The sequence below is a fragment of the Catharus ustulatus genome, chromosome 4 (genome assembly GCF_009819885.2).
Source record: "Catharus ustulatus isolate bCatUst1 chromosome 4, bCatUst1.pri.v2, whole genome shotgun sequence".
In the NCBI taxonomy this organism is placed as follows: domain Eukaryota; kingdom Metazoa; phylum Chordata; class Aves; order Passeriformes; family Turdidae; genus Catharus; species Catharus ustulatus.
In genome coordinates, this window is record NC_046224.1 from 59,044,920 (window position 1) to 59,071,663 (window position 26,744).

Below are 26,744 nucleotides of genomic sequence, written 5' to 3' on the forward strand. Positions count from 1 at the left end.
TTCAGTTCAACTTGAGTAAAAACAGACTTTCAAAGAAAAATATATTCTTGCATGGTGTGAACCCCCTTTTAATTTTTGGCCAGCTCTCTTTAGGATATCTTTTCTCCCTGTTGTGTTCAGCAGTAAATTACCCTCTCCAAGACCCATCACATCCATCACAAAAGCTTTGACGTCTGAGCCTGTTATGTATAACTCAGTGAAAATGTGGGTTTGCTGCCAACTGTGCAGGACCTGATTCTTTCCATGTCCACTACAAGCAAATTCAGAGGGATGCCAGTCCAGGCACAGCCAATTCTTACTCCACTTCAAGTCAATGTTTGTGACATTTTTCCCTGTATTTGCTCAGCTCTATTTAATGGAACATGCTTGACTGCCTACCTCACAGGGGATGTCTTGCAGTATGCTTGCTGAACTCACAGCTACAGGAACAGCTCTGAGCTGAATTAGCTCAGTCATGTTTATTGCTAATCATCGCAAACGGGGACATTTACCAAAGGACTTAATGGAGGGGAAAGAGGATACAGGCTCATAACAACCATGGATGTATGCTGGGTTTCAGGGATAGAGACAGAGTTGAACAAGCATGCCTTGGTGAAGGAGGACCAAGCAGAGAAGCCAGGCTGGCCCTGCACAGCCAGACCGGCCCTGCACAGCCAGACCGCTTCAGAAACAGACATCAGCATGCAGTTACCTGAGGTTTCTTCACCTTAATGATCCAGGTGGGAGGCACAATGACAGCAGCATGAGCCCCCAGGGAACATGGCTCCTCGATGTGATGCAGCATGAAACAGGTGACTTTGTTATGAAACTGGAAGAGAGGGAAAGAGTAGAGTCAAGAAAGAGGACAAGAAAGACAAATGGGAAGCCTGGAGAAGAAGACTGTGATGGTACAAAAACTGGAGCAATATTCCCAACTCCACCATCTTCAAGTCCTTCAAAGCATGGAGTTTCAGGACATGCTAGTAAAGATTATCTTCCTAAGCCATTCCTTCTTAGAAAAAAAAAATAAAAATAAAAATAAAAGGCACCCAACCAACACACCAAAAAAACCCCACAATTACTCCCCGCAGTCTCCTGAAGTATTTTCCACTTACCGCCAGTTTGCACCAGGAACAACTGATGGCCACAATCTCTTTACTATGGAAGGAGAATTTCTGCTGAAAGCCCTATAATAACCAGGGGGGAAAAAGGATTAAATTTGTCTTGACTATAAGAAATTATATAATATATAATTTATATATAAAATATATATATAATATGTATTATAATATATATAGTATATAATTTATATATTCTTATATACTATAAGAAATTATATACCAACCAGATGCAAGAAGGCAAGAAGATCTTTGAGGGATAAAACAATTACAGGAGGTAACAGAGAAGGTTCTTCCACTGGGGTATATTCACACAATTATTTTAAAAAGATTTCTGCAAAACTTTATGCTGTTTCTTAAATTTTTTTCCTATTAAAAATAATGAAAGAAATAGAGAAGAAATGCCTATTTTATTTTTTAATGGAGTCTACAGTCCTGAAAATTTCAGATTTTCTATTGAACAAAGTGTTCTGTCATTGTAGCCTTGTTTATTGTAAATATAAGCAAGATTTTTTTTTTTTTAATTGACTGAACAAAATTAACTACAATGTCTCTCTGGGAATGTTCTGACAGGGAAATTAAGTAATAAAGTTTATTGTTTTATTGAACTGACTCCGATTAAAATCTTTCCAGTAAGTTCCAAAAAAACCAGTATGGTCTGATGCAGATCACAAAATTAAAATAAAATATTTCTTTACAATTCTAAAGATAGAAAAGCCCACCCCAACCAGAAAATGCAGCTTTATTCTCCTAGAGAGGTACTTCTTTCTATAGAATGCAATATGACTTTACTGGAAAAGATAATTGGGTCATAGATATTCTTCTGCCTCTAACACAGGCAACAAATACTAAGATACAGTCTGCAATTTTGAGCTGAGTTAAAGTTTATTTTAGTCAGAGAAAAAAATTTATTTGGGTGGATGTCTGGAGAGATGGAAAGTCCACAATTTCAGTGAACAGTTTGTCACAGCTGCCTTTACTACTTAGAGTTCAGATTTGCAGATGGTTGGATCCTTTATTCACAATGTCCCATCAATCCTCTCTACCTGTGTCAGTAGCCTATTACCTCCCAGAATTTCCCAATTCAATCTCATTACCAAGTGATGAATTTGCAAGCCAGTTTTCATTTCAACAAGCTGAGTAATACCTCAAGCTCCTACACGCTGGACAATGATCAAGACTCAATGCAAAAAATAAAGTTATAAACTGATTCAGTAACATCTAACAGGTTCATTGCCTCACTGTGTCTGTTATTGAAATCCTTCTTATCCTGCAGGACAGATGAGCCTATTAGTGCTCAGTGAAATGACAAAGTCAAGCACACACCAAGGAGGAGAATTAAATAAACAACCAAAAAATAGCATGATGAGATCCCTTGCTCTTCCTAAGTAAGAGATTGAGCTACAATCTGTCTAAACAGATTGGTCAAGGACAATTGTATTGATGCTCAAAAGGCAAGGAGGTTCTATCTGCCTGCCCAGAATGCAGAAGTACATCCTGGAGCTTCATCTATCCCCAGCAAGTACTCAAACCAGTTTGCCACATGGACTTCATCACCAAGACCGACTCCTGAAAAGGCTTGTGTCACCTCTGGCTAGATTTTTGGGGTTTGGTTTCAATCCTTCCCTTAATGCCTCAGAGTTTATATTCAGAGAAATTCAAGGAGTACACTCCTCATAATGATGGTGATTTGGCATATTCAGGTTTAGCAATAGAGAGTAGTGAAGTGGCTTAACAAAGACAAGTTGGCCAGACACTTCTGGCTGGGCACGTCTTGTCTGCCATTCAATGTGGGCATAAGAATATCAGCCAAGGCTGCCCAGGGGAACATACCCAGCACAGGCTTTGATATGATACCTAGTAAGTACTCTCATTGCAAAACCAACTCCAAATGCCTGTAGGGGAGATCCAGGCCAGGAAGGCAGAGAAGGATGGTAAAGTCATATCCTAAGAATGCTGTGTGCAAACTGCCTTGCTACACCATTTCCATGGTACCTGCTATAAAAGGGCATCACATTTTTATTGCATGTCCTATTGAAGCTGGCAGCTGACAATCTGCATGAGTATCCAGATACAAATCTCATTTTCCTCTGACTGAAGTTCTGTGCCATGGAGACGAGACATGGACTTTCTTACTCGTTGTAAAGAGGGAAGCAAACTATAATATAGTGCTAGAGAAAGGAAATTCAATCCCTGTTAATTTCATTTTTGTCTATCTCTCAATATATTTCAGGGGTTCATAACAGTAGGGAAGAAAGACCTTCAGTTGCTAAAGTACCTCTTTCCCCTTTTTATACCTGTTTAGAAATAAACTTTTACAATCCATGAAGCAGAGGAAACATGAAGCAGTCACACAAATCAAAGAGGCTGTTGGGACAGAAAGAAAGCAATAGTCTGTCTTTTAGGAGCCTGGAAAACAGGCCATCAAAATTTTGGCATGGAGGACAGCACTGCAAGAACATAATATTAGCAATTAAAAGGAGTCACAGCTTTCCTCCTCCTCATTTTCAGCAGCCAGTATTCCACAACCTCCCAGGACAAATGATGTGCTCATTCCTGCAGATACAGCTGTCTTTCTCTTCCCACGCGGGAATCAGGACTGTAATGATCAACATTTCAGGCTTGTCATTAGCTATTAAAAGAGGCCAAATGTTTGTGACAGAAAAAATTTCAGTGACTAGAAGGACCCACCAGCTACCCTGAACTCCCCTAGAGTCCTGTGTCGTGCTTGTGCTGTGCTGGAAATCTTACCTTTCCACACTGCTTACATTTGCCCTCCTGCCTCCGTCGGTGCACCCAGTGATGCCGCACAAAGTTCTGCAAACAATGACAAAAAGATGTGTTACAGGAAGCACTGGCACCTTGCAATCAATGGTACCATCTATGTGCAATTTGTTAACAGACACCAAAGAAAAAGCCCCTTCAGCCAACAGTAATTCCTGGAGCAAAATGTGCAGCAGGCACTGCAGGAAACCTCAAAGCCACCAAAAGCGTAGGGGGAACAAGCACAATGTGGTGTTTTCTTCAGCCTCATTGAAATAAGGCCAGAACTATTTCCTCAGTATTCAGGTTTTTAAATGCTTGATTTTATGTTTGAGATACTTCTAGAGGGGAAAAAAAATTAAGAGCGAATAAGTGAAAGGAGAGGAAAATACTAGCTCAAAGGCCAGGAAGAAAAAAAACGCTACCAAAAATAAAGAAAAAATAACTGAATGAATAGGCAAAAGACAACAGAAAGGTGAAATGGTTTCTGTCAGTGCAAACAATAGAGTGCTTCAGCTAGAAGTCATTTTACATTTATTCTGGAGAGGGGAACATGTTTCACTGGGAACCAATTCTCTGTCTAAGACAGCAACAGCACACCATGGGGATCAACACACATGTCAAATGAAAAGTGATCATCATTTGTCCATTACTTACTTCTCTTGGAGATCTGGAGCCTCCTTCTCTGAAAGTCGGTTTGCAGCGAAAATTAATCTGGCATTGAAATAAAACCGTTAGAACTAAAAGCAAGTTGAAAGAAAACTTATTCTAATATTTTAATCTAAGCTTGACTTCCAAAGTATATATTATCTATTAAAATATTAGCTTCACTAGGTTAAAAAAACCATAATTTACCTATATGTCAGAAAAATCTCTCTTCATATCCCATATTAATTCTCCTTGCTAGACCTCTACCGCCATCTTCACTAAGGTTATTGTTGCCTACTCAGTTCAAATATTTAAACTGCTTTTTCCTTCTCTTACGTTTTTCTGAAGATCATTTACAAACAAATGCACACTTCAGCTTAGGTCTCAAAAGTCAGCAGGTGCTGGCAATATCACTCTGTAAGACCTTTGTGCACAACTTATCTTTATGTCTTCCTAAACAAAATCTGTGGAGGAATTGCCACTTACATAAAGAACCATGGAAATTCTCACAGATTTCTACCGCTTCCTTAGATAAGGATAATTGCATCCACCTCCCTAACCTCAAATCATTTGGGGAGCACTGTATTGCCTCATACAGTGGTGTTACCACTCCAAAGAGGAGAGCAGGAGCTCTCATAAGTGAAAAGCATTTAGAGGAAGGTGAAGAGAAAAAAAAAAAGGTATTTAATAAACAAGAAGGCAGTCCTATGAGGAAAAAGAAAAAGTTTTGAGAAAAGAAAAACTATAGAAATAAGAATAGAGGGATGTGGACACTAAAAAAGATACTGAAGTAAGAGTGCGGTGGTTTGCAAAAGAGTGTAGACAGGCCTGCAAAAAATCTAAAAGATATGTAAAGTAAGGATGCCCTAAATGAAATCAATTCAAGTTTGAGTTGACTATCCTTCAAAGAATTAAACATTTGAAGACAATGCACAGCTATGCTTTTGTTAAAAATGTAGAATGATCAAATTTAAATATAACCCTCCTCAAATAAATAAGTTCTTCCCTCATTTTATATTTGCCTTCAAAATGATAACTCTAGGGAGAAAAAAAAAATAATAATTAAGGGTACACACCTAAAAAAAGAAGTAAACAAAATACCTACTACATATAAAGAAATAAAAGGTAATATCAGTCTTCTTCCATTGTTCTTCGCCCGGAATTGCAATTTGTTGTTTTATTGCTCAGTCATGGCAGGCTGGAAAGATTCAGCTTATCTTTATTTTGCTTAAAATGTCTGTCTTTGCAGAGAGGGCCAAGCAGAAGACTTATGTACTGGTTTTAAACTTTGTAGACTTTATAACAGCCCTTTACCAAGAGGTGGATTTCATGGTCTCCAAAACAGCAATAGAGAAACTGGGTTGTATCTAAAGGAGACTCAGGGGTGACCTTATCACTCTCTGCAGCTCCCTGAAAGGTGATTGTAGTCATTGGGTTGGTCTCTTTCTCCAGGCAGCACTGACAGAATGAGAGGACACAGCCTTAAGCTACGCCAGGGGAGATACAAGTTGGATATTAGGAACAAGTTTTTCACGGAAAGAGTGATAAAGTACTGGAATGGTCTGCCCAGAGAGGTGGTGGAGTCACCATCCCTGGATGTGGCATTGGTGCCGTGGTTTAGTCGAGGTGTTAGGGCATGGGTTGGACTCGATGATCTAGAAGGTCTCTTCCAACCTAGTCATTCTGTGAATTCTGTAAATTTTCTCTGGCTGGCAATATCACCAGCTTGCTGGAATATGGAAAGTCAGCACCGCTGGCAATGAAAGAAATCATGAAAAATTCACTGGTAACATTTTGTGCTGAAAGCATGTGGTAATGTGAGTTTCACTCTGGATAAAAGCATTGGGGGTGGAAATGGTACCTCTCCAACTTGGTATTATGGCAATCACTGTGGGATTTGTCAACATGAGTCCAAATACTTGGAAAGGAAAAAGCCTTTTCCTTATAGGGTTGCTGTTATAAATTTGTTATGCATCAGCTTCTTTTATGAAGAACAACACTGCTAAACATATAGGAGTGAAAATGAAGCTCTAATGAAAGCAATAAGGAAATTCCCACACATATTTCCTTGCACATATCCCACCAGGAATGAAAAGGGTGGGGAGGGGATTTCTCTGGCACATTCCTAATTAGGTATAATGAAAAAAAATCTCTGAGGGGAAGATTGAAGTTAGTAATAGATATTCTGTAGGTGCTTGGGTGTGATGGAGGATCCTTGAAGGAAATGAGAAGCAGGACAGATGCTCACAGAAATAATAAAGGACAGGTTTGATGTCTTCCATTTTATAGACAAAAACTTGAATTCAGAAGTTTTGAAGAGAAAATAATATAGTCTAGTAAATACAGGGGGGAAAAGTTCACACTAGCATCTTGTGTTGCACTGCTCATAATAAGTATAGCTGTCATACAGTGAATTATACTGCTTTAGCTGGGGAATTGTAAAAGGCCAATTTTGCACATAACCAGATACTCCATTTTCTAGCTTCAATTTTTAATCTAGAAGTAGAGGCAATTTATTTTTTAAACATTTAAAGTATGAAAGCATTCTGTAGCTTTTTTCTTTGTTTGGTTTTGGATTTTGTTGGCTCTGTGTTTTCTTACCATTGACAGGGTTCAAAAATATACTTTAAAAAAAAAAAAAAAGGTGAAATTTTAACCCAAGTTTTGTTCACAAGTACATTGTCAAAACTGCTGTGAAAACGTCATTTGGCATAGAGTGTTGTCCAGGCTGAAATCTCACTAAAAGAGCTAAAAGCATGTTGGCTACATCAGGCTCCAGAAGATGGCAATGTCTCACCTTCTCTAGCTGCTCCATGCACGTATTGTGGACCACGATCTTGCAGGCAGCACATTTCCTCCGCAGGGCTGACTTCTGCAACAGGAAAGGGACATGTGTGTGTGTGGAGGTGAGCTATTCCCGGGAGGAAAACAATGTCAGCTCCCTATGCAACATACTTGGGGTTTTTTTCCTCCTTTGGTGCTCTCAGCTGTGTACAAAATCAATAAGTAAATGAAAAAGATCTGAAGCTCTTCTGGTTAAAACCCAAACTTTGTGAAAACAGCAGCCACAGCTCTCCAGCTTGCGAACTAGAAGTGAATGCCTCCCTTTGGGTAGCAGATCAGGTTGTTAACCCTGCACAGCATCACTCTAAAGGTGAGCATCCTGCAAAGATGATGAGCTAAGAGGAGAAAAATTGCCCATGCAAACCAGAGAACTCAGATCAGTTGAGGTCATTTCATGCCTATCATAAAATATTAATTTGATGGACCTGAATGTTGATTTGTGAAAAAATACTTGGGTATTTGGGTCATCTTAGCAGAAAATGATAAAATTCTCAGAGAATGCTGTTAAAAGCTTATGAAATGTTACAACAGGGACAAAATTCTCAGTTATGACAGTTAGTTTTATTAATTTCAGTAGGGTTTTTGAAATAATTTCCATTGAATCCCCTGAGCTAAGGCATATCAAAGCCAAGAGTATACACCCAGAAGAGAGAATGTATTTACTTACGTTACTTCCATAAATTCAATTTAATTAACCAGATGAATTTAATTTTCATAGAAATTTAACTTACAGGCTTGTACTTGAGGGACAGAAGATGTATAAATACATAGTAAGTGTATAAGTAAGAGATTTCTTTGCTTCAAATTTTTTGCATACAATTTATTCTTGTCCATTTAAATCTCTAATAAATTATTTATTTATAATTTTCAGCATATTTTAAATCAAAAAAACCAGGGAACATAGCTTCAGCTCACATTATGGAATAATTATAATAATATTATTAATTCTTGTAATTATCTAGATACACTCTAACTGTATATGTTGACATGTACACGGTGTTCTAATGTTTCACCTGAAGAATCATGGCATTGTGTAACAGACTAAGCCTTCACATGTTTCATTATTTGGTAAGTTCATCGCTATTATCTCTGTGTTTACCAAGTTTGTTGCTTTTGATGGGGGTGATTAGTGAATCAAAATGCTTCAATTTGAATAAAATTCTCGGGGGTGGGGCAGTCACTGGGGAGGGTGTCAATAAAAGCAGAAAAACAGCATCATGAAGAGTCACAGGTGGTAACCACAAACATCCCAGAGAAAAGGAATTCCCTTTAACCTTCTCAGTCCAAGGGCTAGGATACTCCCTTAGAGCACTGTTTCAAAAACACAGGAGCTCCTGAAATAGACTGAAAGTGGAACAGTCAAAGAACAGATACTCAGGGATCTGAGATCAGTCCAGTGAAACATTTCCACAGACAGGAGAAAAGCTTCAATTGGAGAAAACTAATCTTGAAAATTCCCAAACAGGAGAAGGTAAACACTCAAATATGTGTGCACTCATTGCTGGTGAGTGCATTCAAGAGTTTGGAAAATTCAGTTCGAACCCTTGCAGTGATTAAAATTGCGGAAATTTTATCAGACCCTCCTCTCAGAGGTTGCAACAAGTGATATATATTTGCATGTATTTTAATGTAAAATAGAGTAGTGTCTTTTAATATTCCTGAAACATTTCAGTACTCTACCCTTTTTCCCCTTCCATGTTAGTCAAGCGGTTCATTACATACATTCTCACTGTGTAAATAATCTGGGTCAATCAAAACTGGTTTGAGCTTTTTTCCTGAAGCAATAAAGTCTTTACCAGCAGCCTTTTGCCCTTTTTGCTCTCGTTCTGGAACACGGGCAAACAATTCAAGCTCTCAAGGGACTGAGCACCGCATCAGTCTGAAGTCAGGCTTGTTACCTCAGAAAAAGAAAAAAAAATTAAAAAATAACTCACTGAAAATTTGACTTGGCAGCTTTCCTCCCCTAGGTAGCAGAGGTCCCCAGAAACATTTGTTTCTAGCCATAGATGCTCTCCATTCACAGCATTTTCCTGGGAAAAAATAAGTAGTTGTTAATCTGTTTTGTGAAATTCAGCCATGTGAGTATATAGGGAAAAAAATCTGATTTTCAACTAATTTAAAAAACTAAAATAAACTTTTAAAAAGCCAAACAAACACCAGCTAACACACTACAGGTGTTGCCTTGGTTTTCTACAACACAAAACCATGGCATATAACAGCATTACCCTGGCTGACCATCCCAGCTTCAAAGATGCTGACAATTCAGTGATGTATCACCAATTGAAACCAAAGTATTTTTGGACACACTTCAGTTAAACTTTGCTAATGTTTTCCCACATGCTGTATAGTTTAACTGGGAATTGAGATTTCATAAGCATAGGATGTACATAGAATTTTAAAGAAACAGAAAATCCAGAGAGACAAAACAAAAATACAACTAATGAACTTCCATGGGAGAAAACAAAAATTTGAGGACTGAGCACAGGAGTTAAAAACAACATGCTGACTATAGCTTTAGGATGATGGGATAAACTAGACAAGGGAAAATGCTTTCTTTGAAATAGCTGGGTCAACACTCTCTTTGTGAGCACCTCAACAATGCATTACACTGCCAGGAGAGACTAGACTTTATACATGAAAGAGCAACACATTCATCTGAGAATGCTCTCAAAAAAAGAATCTACCTAGCACATTGGCAATTAGGAGTGATCAACAGGCTAACATGTAACTTTTTCTCGGCAGCCCCCTTGGACCAAATTTGTACCTTGATCCTGTGCAAATTCATGTTCCGGGGAAACTTGTAGATAGACTATGGGTTTCACTGGCCTGTGATTCTGGTGTGACTAAAAAGCCTAAAAGTCTACTGTACACCACTTGTGCAAAGTGAATAAATAGGAATTCTGTTCAGCCAGAATTAGAGCATGATAGAAAACACTTTGACAGTCAGACATTTGGTTCCCACACTGCAGAAGTCACAAATCATGACGCTCGCCAAACAGATGGCGTCCGACAGCAGGATGCTCCAAAATAGCCATCTTTGATAAAATAATTAATTTAAAATACCACTGTCAGTTTCAAAGTGATGCAATGAGATAGCTTCTCTTGTTATGCTGATTTCTTAGGTAAAGCAGAAAAGCAGAAGTAGGAAAATCCTTTGCTTTTTTGGAGTGCACCCACAACAGCCAGGACCTGTAAAAGACTACACGTGGTGCCTACCACAATCACGGTGTTCACTTCCAGTAAAACAAGAGGAAAAGACCAACACTGGTGAGAGGTCTACCTGTCTCAGATGTTTAATTCTTTGAAGGATAGTCTACTCCTTTAATTTCATCAGAAATATTCCAATTCCTAGAGTACAATAGTTTAGGTGAGGATTGTCAACACTTTCACAATGCAAAATAATTTCTAAGAACTTGCACTATCTTAAATTCTTCAAGCTTTTCTTAAGGGGTAAATTATTCAGATGGTAAATTTTGTCCCTCATGTGTGTCTTTATGTTGCAGTTATTTTCCCTTCAGCATCAGGATACGAGCTCACTAAAGAGTGCTTGACCTGAGCAGCTTCTCTGCTGACAAAACAGTGCAAACTCAACATTATAACCCAGAGGTAAATTTTGTAGGTTATTAGAGATTCTTAGGTAAGACCAACTCTGAATACTAAGTAAGAAAGCACACAGCTCCTGGGATAGAATTTTTAACAAGGAATAAAAATTATATTAAAAAATAGATTAACCACCCCTTCATTTGGACCAGGTCCACATAACTTGCCATCAGGATTTCTAAAGATAAAGTGGCCTATTTCCATAACCTAGTTTAGGCTGTTTGTTCTCTATTGTTCCAGATTTTATCAGAGATTTACATGTCTAGCTTTACATCACCATGTAAATAAAATTAGTTAGCAGTATAAAAGGATGACCTTTGTAGTTCATGTTATTATAGAGTTCTAACACAGCTAAATAATAAAAATGTAAATAACCTGGTTTGGTATGAGTGGCACTCCTCCAGACTCCTACTGCCACAGAAAATTTCACAGCACTGTGTGTGAAAAGTCTCCATTTCAATTTCAGCAAATTGACTTTTGAAAAATCTTTCATCTTGAATCAGAGCAAAGAGGTGAGACTGCCCAAGATGAAATTTCCTCTCTCAAAAATCTTTCCTTGCCAGTTAATTTGTCCCAATAAGATCAAAGGGAATTATTTGAACTTCACTGTTTTAAATTTTTCAGGCCTCTGTCATTTATATGATTAGATTCTCTTGCCACTTATGAAAATCAAGATGATATAGTCAAAGGAAGTGCTGTGACCTTTTGTAACCAAAATTTTGTATTCACTTCAGACAGAAAATTTTGACAAAAATCAATATATTTCTATGAAAAATTTTTACTTCAACTAAACAGTATTTTCTAGTCTAAAATTTACATGCACTATTACACAACATGCTGGACAAAAGGGCACTCATCACCTCCCAACACAGAGGCTGACAGAGGTCCTTGGAATAAGCTCCTAACACCTCTAGGATATCCTGTTAAACACAAAGTTAAACCACAATAAAGGTCCTGTGATCACTTGTATATTTTGACACAGCCTTTTTTTCCCCATAAGAAGTTTGTCAGTTTATTTTGTACTTGATGTCTTTACGTTGGCTTTAGAATTTAATGGTTTCTAAAGGAATAGCCAGAGCAGCTATTTTCTTTCCGTCCCTGAAGACATAGACGCCAGTCTCATGCTCTTGCCATTTTCCTCATGTTGAATCTGTGGCTGTAAAGCTACGTATAAACTCAGTTCAGCTGAAGGAAAAAACTAGCTATCTAATCTACCAAATCAGCTAGACAAAATGACTCACCCTGTGACCACATAACTGTTGGATCTGACACAACGAGTGGTGGGTTAAAGATGGCTTCAGTGGGACTGACGCTTTTGATGCCAGCTCAGTGTCAGGGCACCTCAGCTGACCTGTCAAATCATGCTTTTGGGCTGACACATTTTGCTCTGAGTTGCTACGTGGAAAATGGATACTGTCCACCATTGCAGATAAAATAGCAATAACTATGACCTAATAAAGAAAACTTTGAAATCTCTCTCCTCTCCAGCTTCCCAGCCTTCACAAGTGTGTGAATTCAGTGTCCTGGGAAGAAAGAGAGCCCCTGCTCAGTGAAGCGGAGGCAGCAGTGCTTTCCTGGCAGCCTGGCTCACAGAGGACACACGATCTCAATATGCTCCCCCAGATGTAGACCTCCCCTTTGATTGCCCTGATCCATTACCACCTTAATAGCAAACAAAATAATTTCAGTATAGCAAACATTCCTTGCCTACAAAACAAATACCACACACAACCCCCCCTGAAGTGGAAGAGAAATAAGAATTCAAGGACCAGAAGTTTGGGAGCCATGTAATTACATGCATGTGTTCATGACTTGCTGTGCACATTTCACCAATTCAGCTAGATTTTTTCAAGTGCTCCAGCATAGAAAATGACAGAGCAAGAGTTAGCATTTTTCTAACACCCACCACTATCTCCATACCTCACTGTTCTTCAGACTGCAATCATGGTTTCAAAAGCAATGAAGATAAACCTGACTGTTTTAATTTGCCATGTCAAGCAGCTGCACTTATGGAGACAAAAAAATAAATCAGTCAGCCCAAATTTCTAATTCAAAAGAATTGTAACTCCAATTGTAGCAGGAGGAACGGAATTCTTCCCCACTCTCTCTATGACTGACCTTCTGCAAAAAATTATTTAAGAAAAATCTCTATAATAAGTCGGTAAAAAAATTTTCCCTTTGTTAGCACTCCAGCAAGAGAGGAAAATCTTCTTGCGAACATGCATGTGGGTGATACTTATGATTAGTGTAAAATTAGTGGTAAACAATCTGAACTTCAATATATTTGTAAGCAAAAATTATTACTTTTGGCCCTTTGCTTTATGAGATGACTACTGAGCAGAAACAAATTTATTTGGATGCCTCTTTTCCAAATATCTTTGTCATGTTTGGATTATGTTTCAGCTTTAACTCTGAAATTTCAGAGTTCGCAATACTCATGTTGCAAACAGGAGCAATGCATCAAATATTTTTCTGTTGATATGTATTCTCAGTTTTAATTCCATTTTAGCACATTTTAATTTGGGAATATTTTTCACGTATTCTTTAATTATTGCAAATGTAATACATGGACCTAGAACAAAATAAAACAGCATAGGGATACATTTCTCCTTTCACCCTCCATGCTTACCAATATTTCTGCATCAATTGCCTTTTGAGATCCCCATAATCTTCAGCTGAGAGATCACCTCTATACAGAAGCCAAATAACAACATTTGTCTTCACGGAGCAGCAATGTTCAGATACTATCAGCTGAGATGATGATTCCCTATGTTCTCATAGAGAATATGAGATATTCCTGATAACAGTTGCTGATAACAGCTGCACTTCAGCAACATGAAAAAATACATGTTTTCTAGATGGGCACCTTCTGCAAAATCACTGCATCCTCTACACCTCTTTGAAAAATACAAAGATATAGCCACCATTTTGAAATATGACAGATCTCTTTTCTCTTTAGATCTCTCTGGAAAGAATATCAGATCTTAAACCTTCATGAAAAAGAAGCAGTAAAGTAGCACTACTGATCCAGAACAGAGCACTTCAAGTGTCAACTGAACACAAAATTTCAGCAATTTTTAAATATGCACTCATCACTACTTAACTTGAATTAGAATTCCTATTATCTCTTCATGTTCTTATGTGACTAATGGAATACCCTGGGATTCTCCTTTTGTCATGAGAGCATATAAAAACATACATCTCTTTTCAACTCTTTTCAACAACAATTACAAAACTTAGCCGTGAAAACCCTCTAATGGAAGGGAAGTCCATTCTTCAGTGTAATAGTATAGCTTTTAGGAAGTTATGATACAGGAGCCAAACCATTCATGGGGAAAAGAAATAAATTAATCTAGAATGAGGGAAATGTTTTAGCATATGTAAAATGTATCATGCCCTACTGTTTTAAAACATATGCTAATTATCCAAGCTCATTAGGCACTTCCAAACACTTATTGTCCATGAAAGTAAGCTGACAGAATTACTGACTAGTGCCAAAAAGGCACAGAATATAATGTAACAGACTCATTTCAAAGTCACAGTCACTGATTTTAAATACCTCACTGATATAGTCACTTCATGTCGATTTGTCTAGCCCATACCCCAATCAGTTTATCTACAAGGATGTTGTAGAAGATGGTGTCAAAAGCCTTGCAAAAGTCAACACAATGGCCATTGCTTTCCCCTCATCTACCAAGCCATTTAATCTGTTAGGTTGGTCAGGCATGATCAGACCTCCATAAATCAATGCTGAATACTCACAGTCACTTCTCATTAATAATATTTTTGGAAATTACTTCCAGAAGGATTTGCTCCATAGCCTTCCAAGAAATCAGGGTAAGACTGATTAGCCTGGAGTTTCCTGGATCCTCCTTATCCTTCTTGAAGGTAGAATTAACATTTGTTTTGTTGTAGTCCTCAGGAACACCCTCTGACCATCATGACCATTCAAAGACAACAGACTGTCCTAGAGAGTGATATCAGCCAGCTCCCTCAGCACCTTTATGTGCAACTCATCAGGTCCCATGGACTTCTGTACGTTCAGTCTGAGCATTCCCTAATCTGATCCTCCTCTACAAAAGTTAGTTTTCCTTCTTTCAGACCCTGGTAGCAGTGACCTGGGACTGCTGAAGGCAGCTCTCACCAGCAAAACTGGAGGTTAAAAAAAAAAAAAGGCAACTGAGCAATTGACATTTTCCACATCCTTGGTCACCATGTTCTCTGCCCTATTCAGTGGCAGCAAATCAGGTAGTGCCTTGTACAATCCTCCTGACCTAAGCCTGCTTCCGCATATTGCCAAGTGCCATTTTTCAACTTCTACCCTGACACATAGTTTTCTGATCTTGTTAAGATCTAAAAGATTTCTGGCTTTATCTTTTATGCACGTAATTTGCAGTGTAAGTTACAATATTTCGCCTCTAAAAAACACTCAGCTTGTACCTAGAGAGCTCCAGTTGTGCATTCACAGAGAACAAAGCATGGATCAGTCAAGTTTTCACATTGACCTCTGAGAATGGAAGCTGAATACCTTCAAATGCCTCTTCAGATGTGGGGGAAAGATTCAAAGTCTCGATGTCATGGGAAAATGAAAGAAATGGGCATTAACAGAAAAAAATGCACTATGGAAAAAAAAAATGGGGAATGTTCAACACTCTGCTGTTCTAGTGGCTTTCAATAGTTTTGTAGGCACCACAGAAAGTAAGAGCTAGAAGGCAGCAGATAAAAGAAAATTACAGGAGGACTTTGTGTACAACCTTATGGTTATAATCCTTTGTAGAAAATGGCAAAAGAAAAATACACAAAGACCTGGATCCACAAAGGTACACAGGCAGGGTATTGGGTGGCTCAGTCTGTACTCACTTGAGAATCTGGGCTAGAATTACTTACTTAATTATTTAACATTTGGGAGTGATGTCTAAAATGAAGGCAGGTGGGAGAAAGGGTCATGCATAAACATATCACAGGGGCAGCCACTTAAGTCAATTACTTTTTGGTAAGGCATCCCCAGCACTCCCCTCTGGTTATTAAAACACCTACTCCATACACTGTATTCTGTACAGCCCTGGTATGAAAAGAGACCCTTAAAATATACAGCAAAGCTACAAGTTATCTTGAATTAGGTGTAACAAATGTGATGAAACTGGACATTTTTAAGCATGTTAGGGAAAATAAACCTCAGGGAAGAGAGACAGTAGCAACAACAATAATAAAGAATAGTGAGGGGACATGAGAATCATCACCTCTGTTTTACAGCTAGAGAGGCTGATGTAGTGAGAGGCAAAACAACTCTTCTGAGGTCATTCGCAATGTAAGTGACAGAGCAGAGTATGGAATCCCAATCTCTGACTCAGTGCCCTGTTTACAGGGCCATCTGATATTGGCAAATCACCTGCAAGGAGTTCTCAAAAATGGAGGCAATGGCCAGGGAATTCTTTCCAGTACTGTGAAGACTGTGGTGGAAAATATTTCCTCCCTTCTAAGTCAAGAGACAATTCATGTTCATGTCACTTAGACTTTGTCCTTGGAGAATCATGCTCAGAGATACTGAAGAGAAGGACGATGTATACAAGGATGCAACACACACTGATCAATGCTGCCTTTCAGTGATTAAATACAAAAACTTCTTGTCTAGCTCCCCCACATCAATTGAAATATCTTTTTACCAAATACACCTCTGGACCTTATTTAGAACTTTTTTTTATATTTTATTTTTCATTTTAAATTAAATTTCTTTCTTTGTTGAAATTCGCTACATATTAAAAACCCTTTGGTCTACTTCAACCTCCTCACATCTCCAAACCATCATATCTCATATTTAATCATATCTTCAATAATATCTCAGATTTGAGAAATACCTTTCTGTTGGGGGTGGGGGGGGCGGTTGTTCCCTTACTCTTCCTCCTCTGTGGAGAATTTTTCCCATTATCATGCTAAGGAAGCCTGCTGGGCAGCTCCCCCAGCTTTTGATCACTCAAGACAGAGGGACAGGGTGGGGGAAGGTGGGGAGAGAGCTAATTGTGCTCTGAGGGACACTCGGATGTCCGGGAGCTGCAGCTACCATTCCTTGCCATCCCAACGCAGGGAGTCACGGTTGTCATTGCTGGCTGCTGGAATACTACTTCTTTTTTTCCAATCCAGCCTGCCACATCTGGACCCCAGCCCCCTTAATTTCCAAATTATAATGAATTGGAGGGAGGGGATTTTCACTCTCCATTCCAGGAGGAGCTCCTGCCTTTTTCTTGGCAGTACCTGTCCTCCAAACCAGAACGCTTTCTCCCTTCTACTAGTTACTATAGCTGGTCAGTTCAGTCTCCTACCAACCACAGATGTCTTACATTCACTGTCCGGTCCCTCTTCCCACATGACACAAATCCCCCCCTTCTCCAATAAAAATGTAAAGTAAAGCAGCAACACAAGGTGTAAACAGCTAAGAAATTTAACTGATCAAAAATCTAAACCGTCAGCATGGAAGTAAACTACAAAAACATCACACACAATTAAAACCCAAAATATTTAATTGATGTTTACCAACTTAGAGCAACTCCTGCTGTATTTATTTATAGGGATCACATGAGGTAAAAGGAGTAATCATCATGGGATCATGGATCATCCTGGTAAAGGAGTAGCAGACAATCAGCTGAGTAAGGGCAAGCTGTGGTTGATGGACTTGGGGTTCAGGGTTTTTTTTTTTGCAGGGATTGTTGCTTCTGTTTTTCCTAAGTACACTTTTCAAAGGTGTTTAATGTAGCTAATGTGCTTAACCCTTCAATTATGTGATCTGAAAGATCCTTCAGATTCCTACTGAACAGCAGTGATGACTCAAACAGGCATTTTTATTACCTTCCTGACTAAGCACCTGGGTTTACTGGGATGAAAGAACAAGGTATTCTCCAAAGCACTTCCAAGAGGATTCAAGCTTTCAAACTGCAGACCCTCATAGTGAATCTAATCAAACTTCCCACAACACAGCCTGCAAAATTTCATCCCCTTAAACTTTGAGTGCACACCTGGAGTTCAAGAAGAGCAGGCAATCTAAAGTTCAATCCTGTTTTGGTACAGAGAACAAAGACATATATAAGCCATATTCATCAAAACTGAAGTTATCTTCAACTAAAAGCTGCTGGGGTGGCTGGTGCCTTGAGACTGCAATGTATCAACCTCTTTAGCAGCAGCCAAGTGTAAAATCGACTGTATGCTTTGCTTTGAGACATTTGTGTGACCTGCTGGCGTATAGCTCATCTTTTCAGCTCTTACCAGTGCATAACCACATGGAAGGTGCATGGAGATGGTTTCAGAGGAGGTACAGACTTGCCATAGTAAACACAGAAAGGGTGGCTAAACCCTGGAACAGTCTTCTTGGAGGGGTGTTTGCCAGTGTTTTAAAAGATATTTGGACAATGCCTTTAACAATGTGCTTTAACTTCTGGCCAGCCCTAGAGTGGTTCAGCCCAGAAACATAAAAGAGCAAGAGGAAAGGGGTGGGAACATGCTCTTCGTGTTAACACACTAGCCTAGGCCCAAAAGAAATCTCATCATACCTGCAAAGAACTGTGACCAAAGATTTCAACTGCCTACTCTACAGATGCAGACAACTTGACATGTGCCTTCAGCTTAAATTTTGGGCCATCAAACAGAGGCAAAAAACCCTGCTGTACTAAAATTAGATCAACCTTTGATGGTACAATTTGTCAAGAAGGTGGGAAAGCGTAACTAGACAACTGCCAAGCTGGAAAATCTGCCATTTTTCACTCAAGTCCCCACAGGTTTTCATGCCTCTGCTTTGTGCTCCAGTTCATAATAGAAGCATACTCCCAATGGGTAGCACTAATTCTGAGAGTGACACAATGTCTTGTGTTGACTTAAGGATGGAGAGAGCACCAGCTACAGATAACTCAAATAAACTGCCAAGAAACCAAACACCTACAGTCCACTCTAAGGCCGCTCTTGGTTCCTTCACAGGTCCATTGGTGACTGGAATGTTGAGGGAATGCACAGGAGCCAAGTGCTGGAGGCCTGACCTGGAGATTGCTTTCCTGCAAATTGAAAAGAAAAAGAAAAAACCACAAATAAATGGAGTGTATATATGGAATGTGTATATAACAAATATATCTCTCCAGCATAATTACCCAACATCCTCCCCAGCCTTCTCCAGAATGAGAAGAGGCAGAAATGGATTTCATTTCAGCTTCAGTGAAATGAGGCTTGAATGCCATCTCCTGCTAAAGCAGTTTAGGAAAAGAATAAAGCAACCTGATCACTGGAAATTACTCTTTAATGGAGATCAGTTACTCATCTGGCACTAAGCTGAAATATCAAATCCAGTGGACTATCTGTGGTTGTGCTTGCCAGTGTCAGTGGAGTCCTCATGCATTACACCTATTCCTTACACACAACTAGATCTGTTGAATCAATTTATGTAAAATTCCAAATACCATTTATAGGAGAGACAAAATGCGAGTTTTTATAAAGAATCAAAGATGCTTTTACTCAGTTTATAAGCTGGAAAAAGTCACCCATTTGGCATCCAACTACATAAAACAGGACATGAGGACACCACCAGGAAGGGAAGTCATAAACTGTTACTTTCTTTGATCATATCAGAATCCCTCAAGGAATTACAACTTCTTTCCACTTCTATTTCAGTTCTATCTTTCTGGTCCAAAGTAATTTTCACAGCTCTTGAGGCAGAGATGTGACCTTCCTCAGAAGTCACAGGTGGTGCACAGAAACACTCCTGAAGCTGGCTCCAGAGTGCAGAGGGGATATCCCCCCTACCTGTCTCCCTGCAGACACCCAGCCTTGGCAGAGCTGCCTCCACCAACAAGCCCTCAGGTGGAAGCACAGTATGCTGCCAATGCAAAGCTCAGCTGCACTTGCAGTCTCTTTCCTACAGCTTCCCAACATTATTGCATTGTATGTGTCAGAACCTGATAGTAGTGGCCAAAATAATCTCACAGCTTCAGCTGCACTGATTCAGACGAGGACAAAAATCAGCTCAGAGGTATCTCCATTTATAAGCCCAGTGCACACATCTTCCACAAAGTAGAATGACAGGCTGTTTGTGTAAAGTGCAGTTTTGTGATACTGCTCCCACAGTGCTGCAGCTATTTATAGTATCTCCTAGTCTTACCACTGTCCCAAGGCAACAGAGGTCAATTGAGCCAGTGGAGACAATCCAGGTCAGCCATATGCTTAATAAATATTTTCATTGTCCTGAAAATACACAGTGCAATACATATCTGCATAAAAGGAGCTTGGAAGCCTTGTTGCTCACAGTGCATGTCTAGAAAAAGCAAGTGAACTGAAGCAGAAGCTCTTAAATCCCCTCTCTTGTGGGCAGCATGAACAGCTCAGAACATTAACATCAGCCTCTGATCATCCAATTCCCTCTTCCTACTTAATGTGGGCAAAACTGACATTAAGGGTTTTTTTCCCAAAATACTTTGCATTTGGCAAAAAAAGGGAAGAAGCCCAAGGAAACACTTTAACCATCTGGTAGTGTATTAGGAAGGAACAATTTAACAAGAAAGATTTTATGCCAAATATGTAAGTACAACATATACTACACATCTCAATAACTGGATTAAGGCCTTAGAGAAATAAGCTACAAGAAACTAAAAAAAATTATTTTAAAATATATTTTTCAAGAAAAACTTCCCAATATTTGGCAGTCTCTTTCCATGCTGTTTTTGGTATCAAGGCAGTTATTCAGGCTTCCTAAAGGCAAGAGTACATTCTTGTGTCTATTTCATAATAGACATTCATAACAGGTTAGTTTATTTGGGTGGAAACAGGGCAGTATCACTTTTTCCACTCTGCATCACTGACAGGGGTAAAGCAAACATACTTAGGCTGTCATCACAACAGAGGAAGGTAAATCTGTGTAATGAGCGCTTGCAGATGTCTCAGCACCAAGCCTCGGATACTATTTCAAGTATCCCACAAGCCTCCAACAGGAAAACCTGAAACTTGGCCCACAATTCTTTAAGAGCAAGCCAAGGGTGATGAGCCTTTTTGGGGGAGACCTGGCACAGTTTTGTGTCAACATCATGCCCTTCCTCTTCATGCCAAGTTGGATTTACAGCTTTTTCTGAAATGTATGCAAAACACGGGCATGACACATGACAATAACACTTTTTTTTTTTTTTCCTGATCTGTTTTAACATAAAAGCCTTAAAATTATCTCAAGGGTTGCATATTGGCATGAGCCAGCCAGAAGTGACCCTCAGGCTCAGGAGTAAGCTAAAAATGTCTACTTTTGCACAGTTTCTTATCAGAATTTTCTCTCAGAGCAAAGAGAGACAGAATGTCAAAACACACCGTATGCACTGCAGAAGCCTTTCCCGTCAAAAAAGGAGGCCAAGCTAAAGAGCAAACACATGACGTTCTAATAAATATAAGACAGACAAGACACGGGAAAATGGGGGTAAAGGGAAGGTAGGACGAATCTGATAACTGAGCAGATGCTGAGTAACCAGGTGATCATATCTCATATTGCTTTAGCAAATTACATCACGTGGCTCTTTTCCAATGGTAAGGTAACATGATTGACTTTTAGTTATCTTTCCCAGAAATTTCATCTCCACCATGCTGAGTGCATGAATGAAAACACAGGCTTGACAGACAGCCTTTCCCATAGAAGTAATCATTGTTTCCCTGATAAGAGACACACAGTAAAAGTGAATCCATGGTTTCATCATATATTCCATTCTTCAGACTATGAAAAACACAACTTTGTTAAAATGGGCACAATCAGCCCAGTTGTTGATGTAGTAACCTACAGCTAGGAAATATTTCATCATAAATAATGAGCTGTATTTTGATAACTACTTTTTCACATCCAGTACTATCACTTACTTGTAGTAGATATTATTATTATCTTAGCTAACACACCACCATTGAGAACAGGCATGGGTACACATAAATGCCTAGGTCATCGAATATAAAACTGACAAAAATATCTGATACTAACTCCATACTTGATACCACTAAGGAAATTCTTTAACAGAGCAGTCAACTGTCTTGAAAACCAAAAGCAATCAGATATTCAAGACATTGAAGCACACTAACTGACTTTTTTCTATTTTTTAAAAGCATTACACTTGCATTTTGCTGAAAAGTCAGGCGAGACTCAACCTACTTATCAGATCAAAGGATACATATTGGATCAGGGGAGATGTGAGCTTATATCCCAGCCTTTGGCTTTGTTGAGCCTTTTCCTCCACTGAAGGCATATAAATATCCTCCAATGAGTTCTTTAGACTGTACAGTTTTACCCTCAAAGACCACAATTAGCCAATTAGTATGCAATCTATTGAAGTGCTAGGGGAAAAAAATCTATTTGGAATAGAAAGAGTAAGTTACTATTGCATGTGGTTGACAGCTTTGACTGTCAGTTTAGTTGTCACTGGTGCTAGAGTTGCTGCCTTTCCAATGCTCCTTTGTAGATGAGCATTACCACTGGGATAGTCTCAGCTACAAGGTTGAGAAAATATAAAAATGCAGAAAGACTGGCTTCCACAGATCCTACAGCTAGCACATCTGCCAGGAAGGTGTTTTTGGGCATCATTTCTCCAAGTTAACCTTAACATTTACAAAGAAAGGGACAATCATTTGTATAATGATATTTAAGTTACAGTAGTCCTGAATTTCTCTGAATATTCAATGTCGATAAATCCTACACCTGCCAGCCCTTGGCTTTGCCAACTAGAGCTAGAAAAGCATTGTACCATGTCAAACAGCACCTGTACACTATATGAACAAATTATACATGCCTGAGTTTATTTGGAGGTGGTTTTTCACTCCAGCAATTTGGTGCTTATGGACACTATGAGGAAAACATACTGGCTGATCTATGGCGTTAATTAAGGTTTCCCCATGCATCTCTTCTGACTGCATCAGGACCCTGAAACCCACTTTTCCCAGCTCACCCCCAGGGCATGTATTGTTCTCCTTTTTAGCTGACCACTGGGCAGTGATTATTTCACTGCAACCTTGACTCCCAGATTTTTTGCGTTTGCTATGAAAGGAGCCAACTTCAGCCAAATTAAATAATCTGTCTGGTGCACCAACCCATTCTGACAGTAGACAGTGGCAGGTGTTTAGAAAAGCACTGGCACAAATTGGGTGATCCTTCTCCTGACATACTCCAGTCACAGTTTCCAGTAATCAGTAGTTTAAGGACTTCCTGAGCTGAAGACTGCTTCCAGACCTTTGCACTTAATAGCCTGTAATGGCTTTTTACTCTAGGAATGTGTTGGTCTTTCCCTGAACCCATTTATAGTCTTGATCTCCACTATGTAATAAGCTCCACAATTTAATTATGGGCTATGTAAAGTACTTCCTTCTGTTTTTAAAATTCCGCCTAATAATTCAATTGCTGTATCATACTGTAAGTAACAGCAAGTAATCACTTGCCTCTCTACGCCTTCTGTGACTTTATGAATCTATTGATACATCCCTTAAATAACCACAACCCCAAGTGGAAGCACCCTAGACTACTCAGACTTCTGCTAATCTTGGATCTGCTCTATCTTTATCAATGATCTGTAGCTCAATTGCAGGGCTTTTTTTATGTACAATTGCCAGAACTAGAAAAAAATATTCAACATCTGGCTGAACCAGAGTGGTCGTATCATCAGTTTCTGCACTGTTCTCTTTGATTATCCAAAGATCTCTTTCCTGAGTGTTAAATGATAATATAAAGTCCAAACTTGGTAGCTTTTTAATCCTGTATGTGCATTATTTTGCTTCACTGATCTCACATTTCAACTGCAATCTGCTTCAGTCATTCAGCATCATGAGATCTTCTAAAAATTTCTGCGATCAGACCATGCCCACTCTAATTGAGCAATGCAACAGAAAGATTTGTCCCCTTTCATTTTGCTCCCAGTTGCTGTCTACACAGTTGTTTAACCATGTATTTCGCCCCTGGTTTCTATATCAGAAGTTGTTTTTCTTACCCCATTGAAGCTTTCTGGAAGCCCACATGGACTCTCCTTGGCCAGACCACCCCAGTTCTCAGGCCTCATGCCCCTGTCAGCAGCCTCTGCAAGATTCACCCACCCTGGTATGGAGAAAGTTGTGCTGGCTCTCCTCCAGCACACCACGTTCAGCTGTGCATTTACTAGTCCTGCATCTTATCAGCAGCTTTACCAGTTTTTCTCTGATTAAAACTTGCTGCTTGGTTTCCCCATCAGCACTCTGTGAACCCATGCAACCACCCCACTCCTTTAGGAGTAGAGCTCACTTAACAGAGAATTTATAAAGCCTTCTCAGCAGTTTCTTATTTGAATTCCATCAGAATCCTTAGCAAAATAAAACCTCAGTGGTTAGTTACTGAGACTTTTGTCAATGTGATTACCAGCCTCCTGCATTAACCATCCCATTTTCCTCAGGTTCATCCACACAAGTAGCAGCTTGGCCTAGGACACTGTCAAGCACCCTCAACAGTGAACATTGATGCAAGAAATTCAATTACCACTAAAAGAAACAGACTTTTGAAATGCTTTCCTAAGTATCTGTCACTCCCTGCTGCCCAGTGAACCAGTGTACAGAAAAGCCAAGATTTGGGTAATTTCCCAGCCAGCCAACATCCACATCACCAATACCCCAAACAAACCTTTCCTGCCTCTCTCTCCACCCCTCAACACACAGACCTGTCTGAAAAACAGGTGCACAGAAACTGATACATCTCCATGAAACATTGCAGCTCCATGCAGCTCTGCTTTCAGCCTCAAGCCCAGCCCTCCTGTACCTGGAGCAGCTCATGTCCCCTAGAGACTGACCTGATGAGAGTGAAACAAATTTCCACTGTGACAATCTTCCCAAGTACCTCCAACAGCAACCACAGAGCTGCAACACAGTGCATCGACTCCCTGGTGAGTTCTGGTAGGAACATTTGGATCTACCACATCAAACACTTTATTCAGCTTGCATTGAGCAGGTGCAAGACCAAACAGTGCCAACAAGCCTTCCGACGAAAGGAATTATGAGGCAAAGCAAAAGAAGCAGAAAATAGCTGCAGAAAATTGGAGCAGGTTAACAGAAGAAATGTTTCTACCACACGATGATGTCTTTTCTGTGTCAACACTGCAGTTCATAGACATTGCTGTGTTATGGACATGAAGGGATATTTTGTAAAAGGAGGAAATTCTTGAGGTATGCCCCTCAAATTCTGAATGGCAGGTTACTTTTCCTATACCAAATGAATAAAAGGGATTCATGAAACAGGTTGTGTGTTACAAGAGGCACTCAAGTTCTGGCATGAATATGTTTGCAGCTTCTTGAATGTAGGCATGCAAATCATCGCTGCCCTGTGGTTATACTTGGAGTTTGATTTAGTGTCAAAACAGTGCAAGTCCAAATGCCAAAGATCTCTACCATACAATTTTTTCTCTTCTCTGCTTCACTTGACCAGTAGGCACACATTAAGCACCAAATCTTACCTTTTGGAAAGCAATTAGTGGTTTCAATTTGATCCTGAACTGTGCTAAATTATTCAATCCCTTAAATCTTATCTTCCATCAAGAATTCATCTTATCAGAAGCCAGAGAAAGTACACAGTTTTGTGTCAGGTCCTATCAAGGTGACCAATATATCTTGTCCCAAATCTCTAAGTCACTTCAGAGTCTATTGCACTAAAATCAGGGTGACTTTGTTCCTGCATGCCTTCATTGGCCAGGCCCTGGATCCAGCTCATTCCCCTGGAAACTGTAACAATCCTCCTCTGCAATGTGGAAACTGAAAATGGCTTAGATCCAAGACTTAGGTAATTAATGAGATAATTATACTGAAAAGTCAAAGTCATGCAGAATTCTCTCTGAGCTCCTATCAGGGCTCAGATTTCCATATATCAATGGTTAGCACCCATTTCTTTCTTTTGCTCACTTTAGGGTTTTTTTGCCTTTACTCTTCATTTATTCTCTAGATTTCTTAGCAAACAGGATAAAACATGGAGACTTATGGTACAAGGGAACTAACTTTTAGGACCAACAAGATTTCTCCAAATATTTTGTTTAAAATTTCTGAAAAGATATGTACAAATAGAGTGGTTCCTTTTGCCACAAAAAGTGACAGGCCTCGGAGGACTCTGCAGTAACAGAAATGTCAGTATTAAGTTTCACGAGGAGAAAAGGAAAAAAATTGATAGAGTTGGTGATGCAATAAAGATGAAGAGTATTCTCTATCCCTGTAATTTACTGAGAAAGGGACTAATAAAGGAGCCTAGAAAGCTGGGGATAAAAAAATCCACAAAAGCTTTCTTGAGCTCATTTATTTTGCTTCAGTCAAAACCATTTTGTTTCAGAAAAGCGTTTAAATTTTTTCTAGCCTTTAGCTTTTAAAGCTATGAATATCAGATCTGGAAAAGACCTTTTAGGTCATGAAATCTAGTCAACTGTATTTCAGGCAAACTTATCATATGTTTGAATTCACAAAGTTAAAGATGCATTTCAAATCTAGCCTGGTTGTATTTTCTCTCTTATTCCTATTGAGAAGCTATGCTAGATCTCCACTTTTTTCATAATTAATTTTTTTTTTGTAATTTCCATCCAACATGCATGCCCCTGCACAATCTTTCTTAAATTCACATTATTAGGATTTTCACATTTCATCCAAAGAGTTAAAGTTGAATTGACAACCAATGATTTTATATGACCCTTCTACGGATTAAAAGGCACCTGAAAGTTTTGATCCAGAAATCTTTAAACATTGGGATCAAAATCCTTTGAGTGAGTTTATATAGGGCAGAGATTTGCATGGGGAGTTAGAAGCTCCCATTTCAATGATTCT

The 26,744-nt window shown here is 39.2% G+C and overlaps 1 protein-coding gene across 3 annotated transcripts in view; it reads right to left on the minus strand.

Moving 5' to 3' along the window:
• LOC116995795 (diacylglycerol kinase iota) overlaps positions 1-26,744 on the minus strand; it is a 197,765-nt gene that overhangs the window by 95,134 nt on the left and 75,887 nt on the right. For all 3 annotated transcript variants that reach the window (XM_033058769.1, XM_033058768.1, XM_033058767.1), the window contains exons 2-8: positions 18,877-18,985; positions 9,287-9,382; positions 7,306-7,380; positions 4,518-4,574; positions 3,849-3,914; positions 1,095-1,166; positions 692-808 (exon numbers count right to left, since the gene is read on the minus strand). In XM_033058769.1, the coding sequence (XP_032914660.1) occupies positions 692-808; positions 1,095-1,166; positions 3,849-3,914; positions 4,518-4,574; positions 7,306-7,323 (330 nt within the window). In that variant the 5' untranslated portion in view covers positions 7,324-7,380; positions 9,287-9,382; positions 18,877-18,985. The remainder of the gene's footprint in view (positions 1-691; positions 809-1,094; positions 1,167-3,848; positions 3,915-4,517; positions 4,575-7,305; positions 7,381-9,286; positions 9,383-18,876; positions 18,986-26,744) is intronic.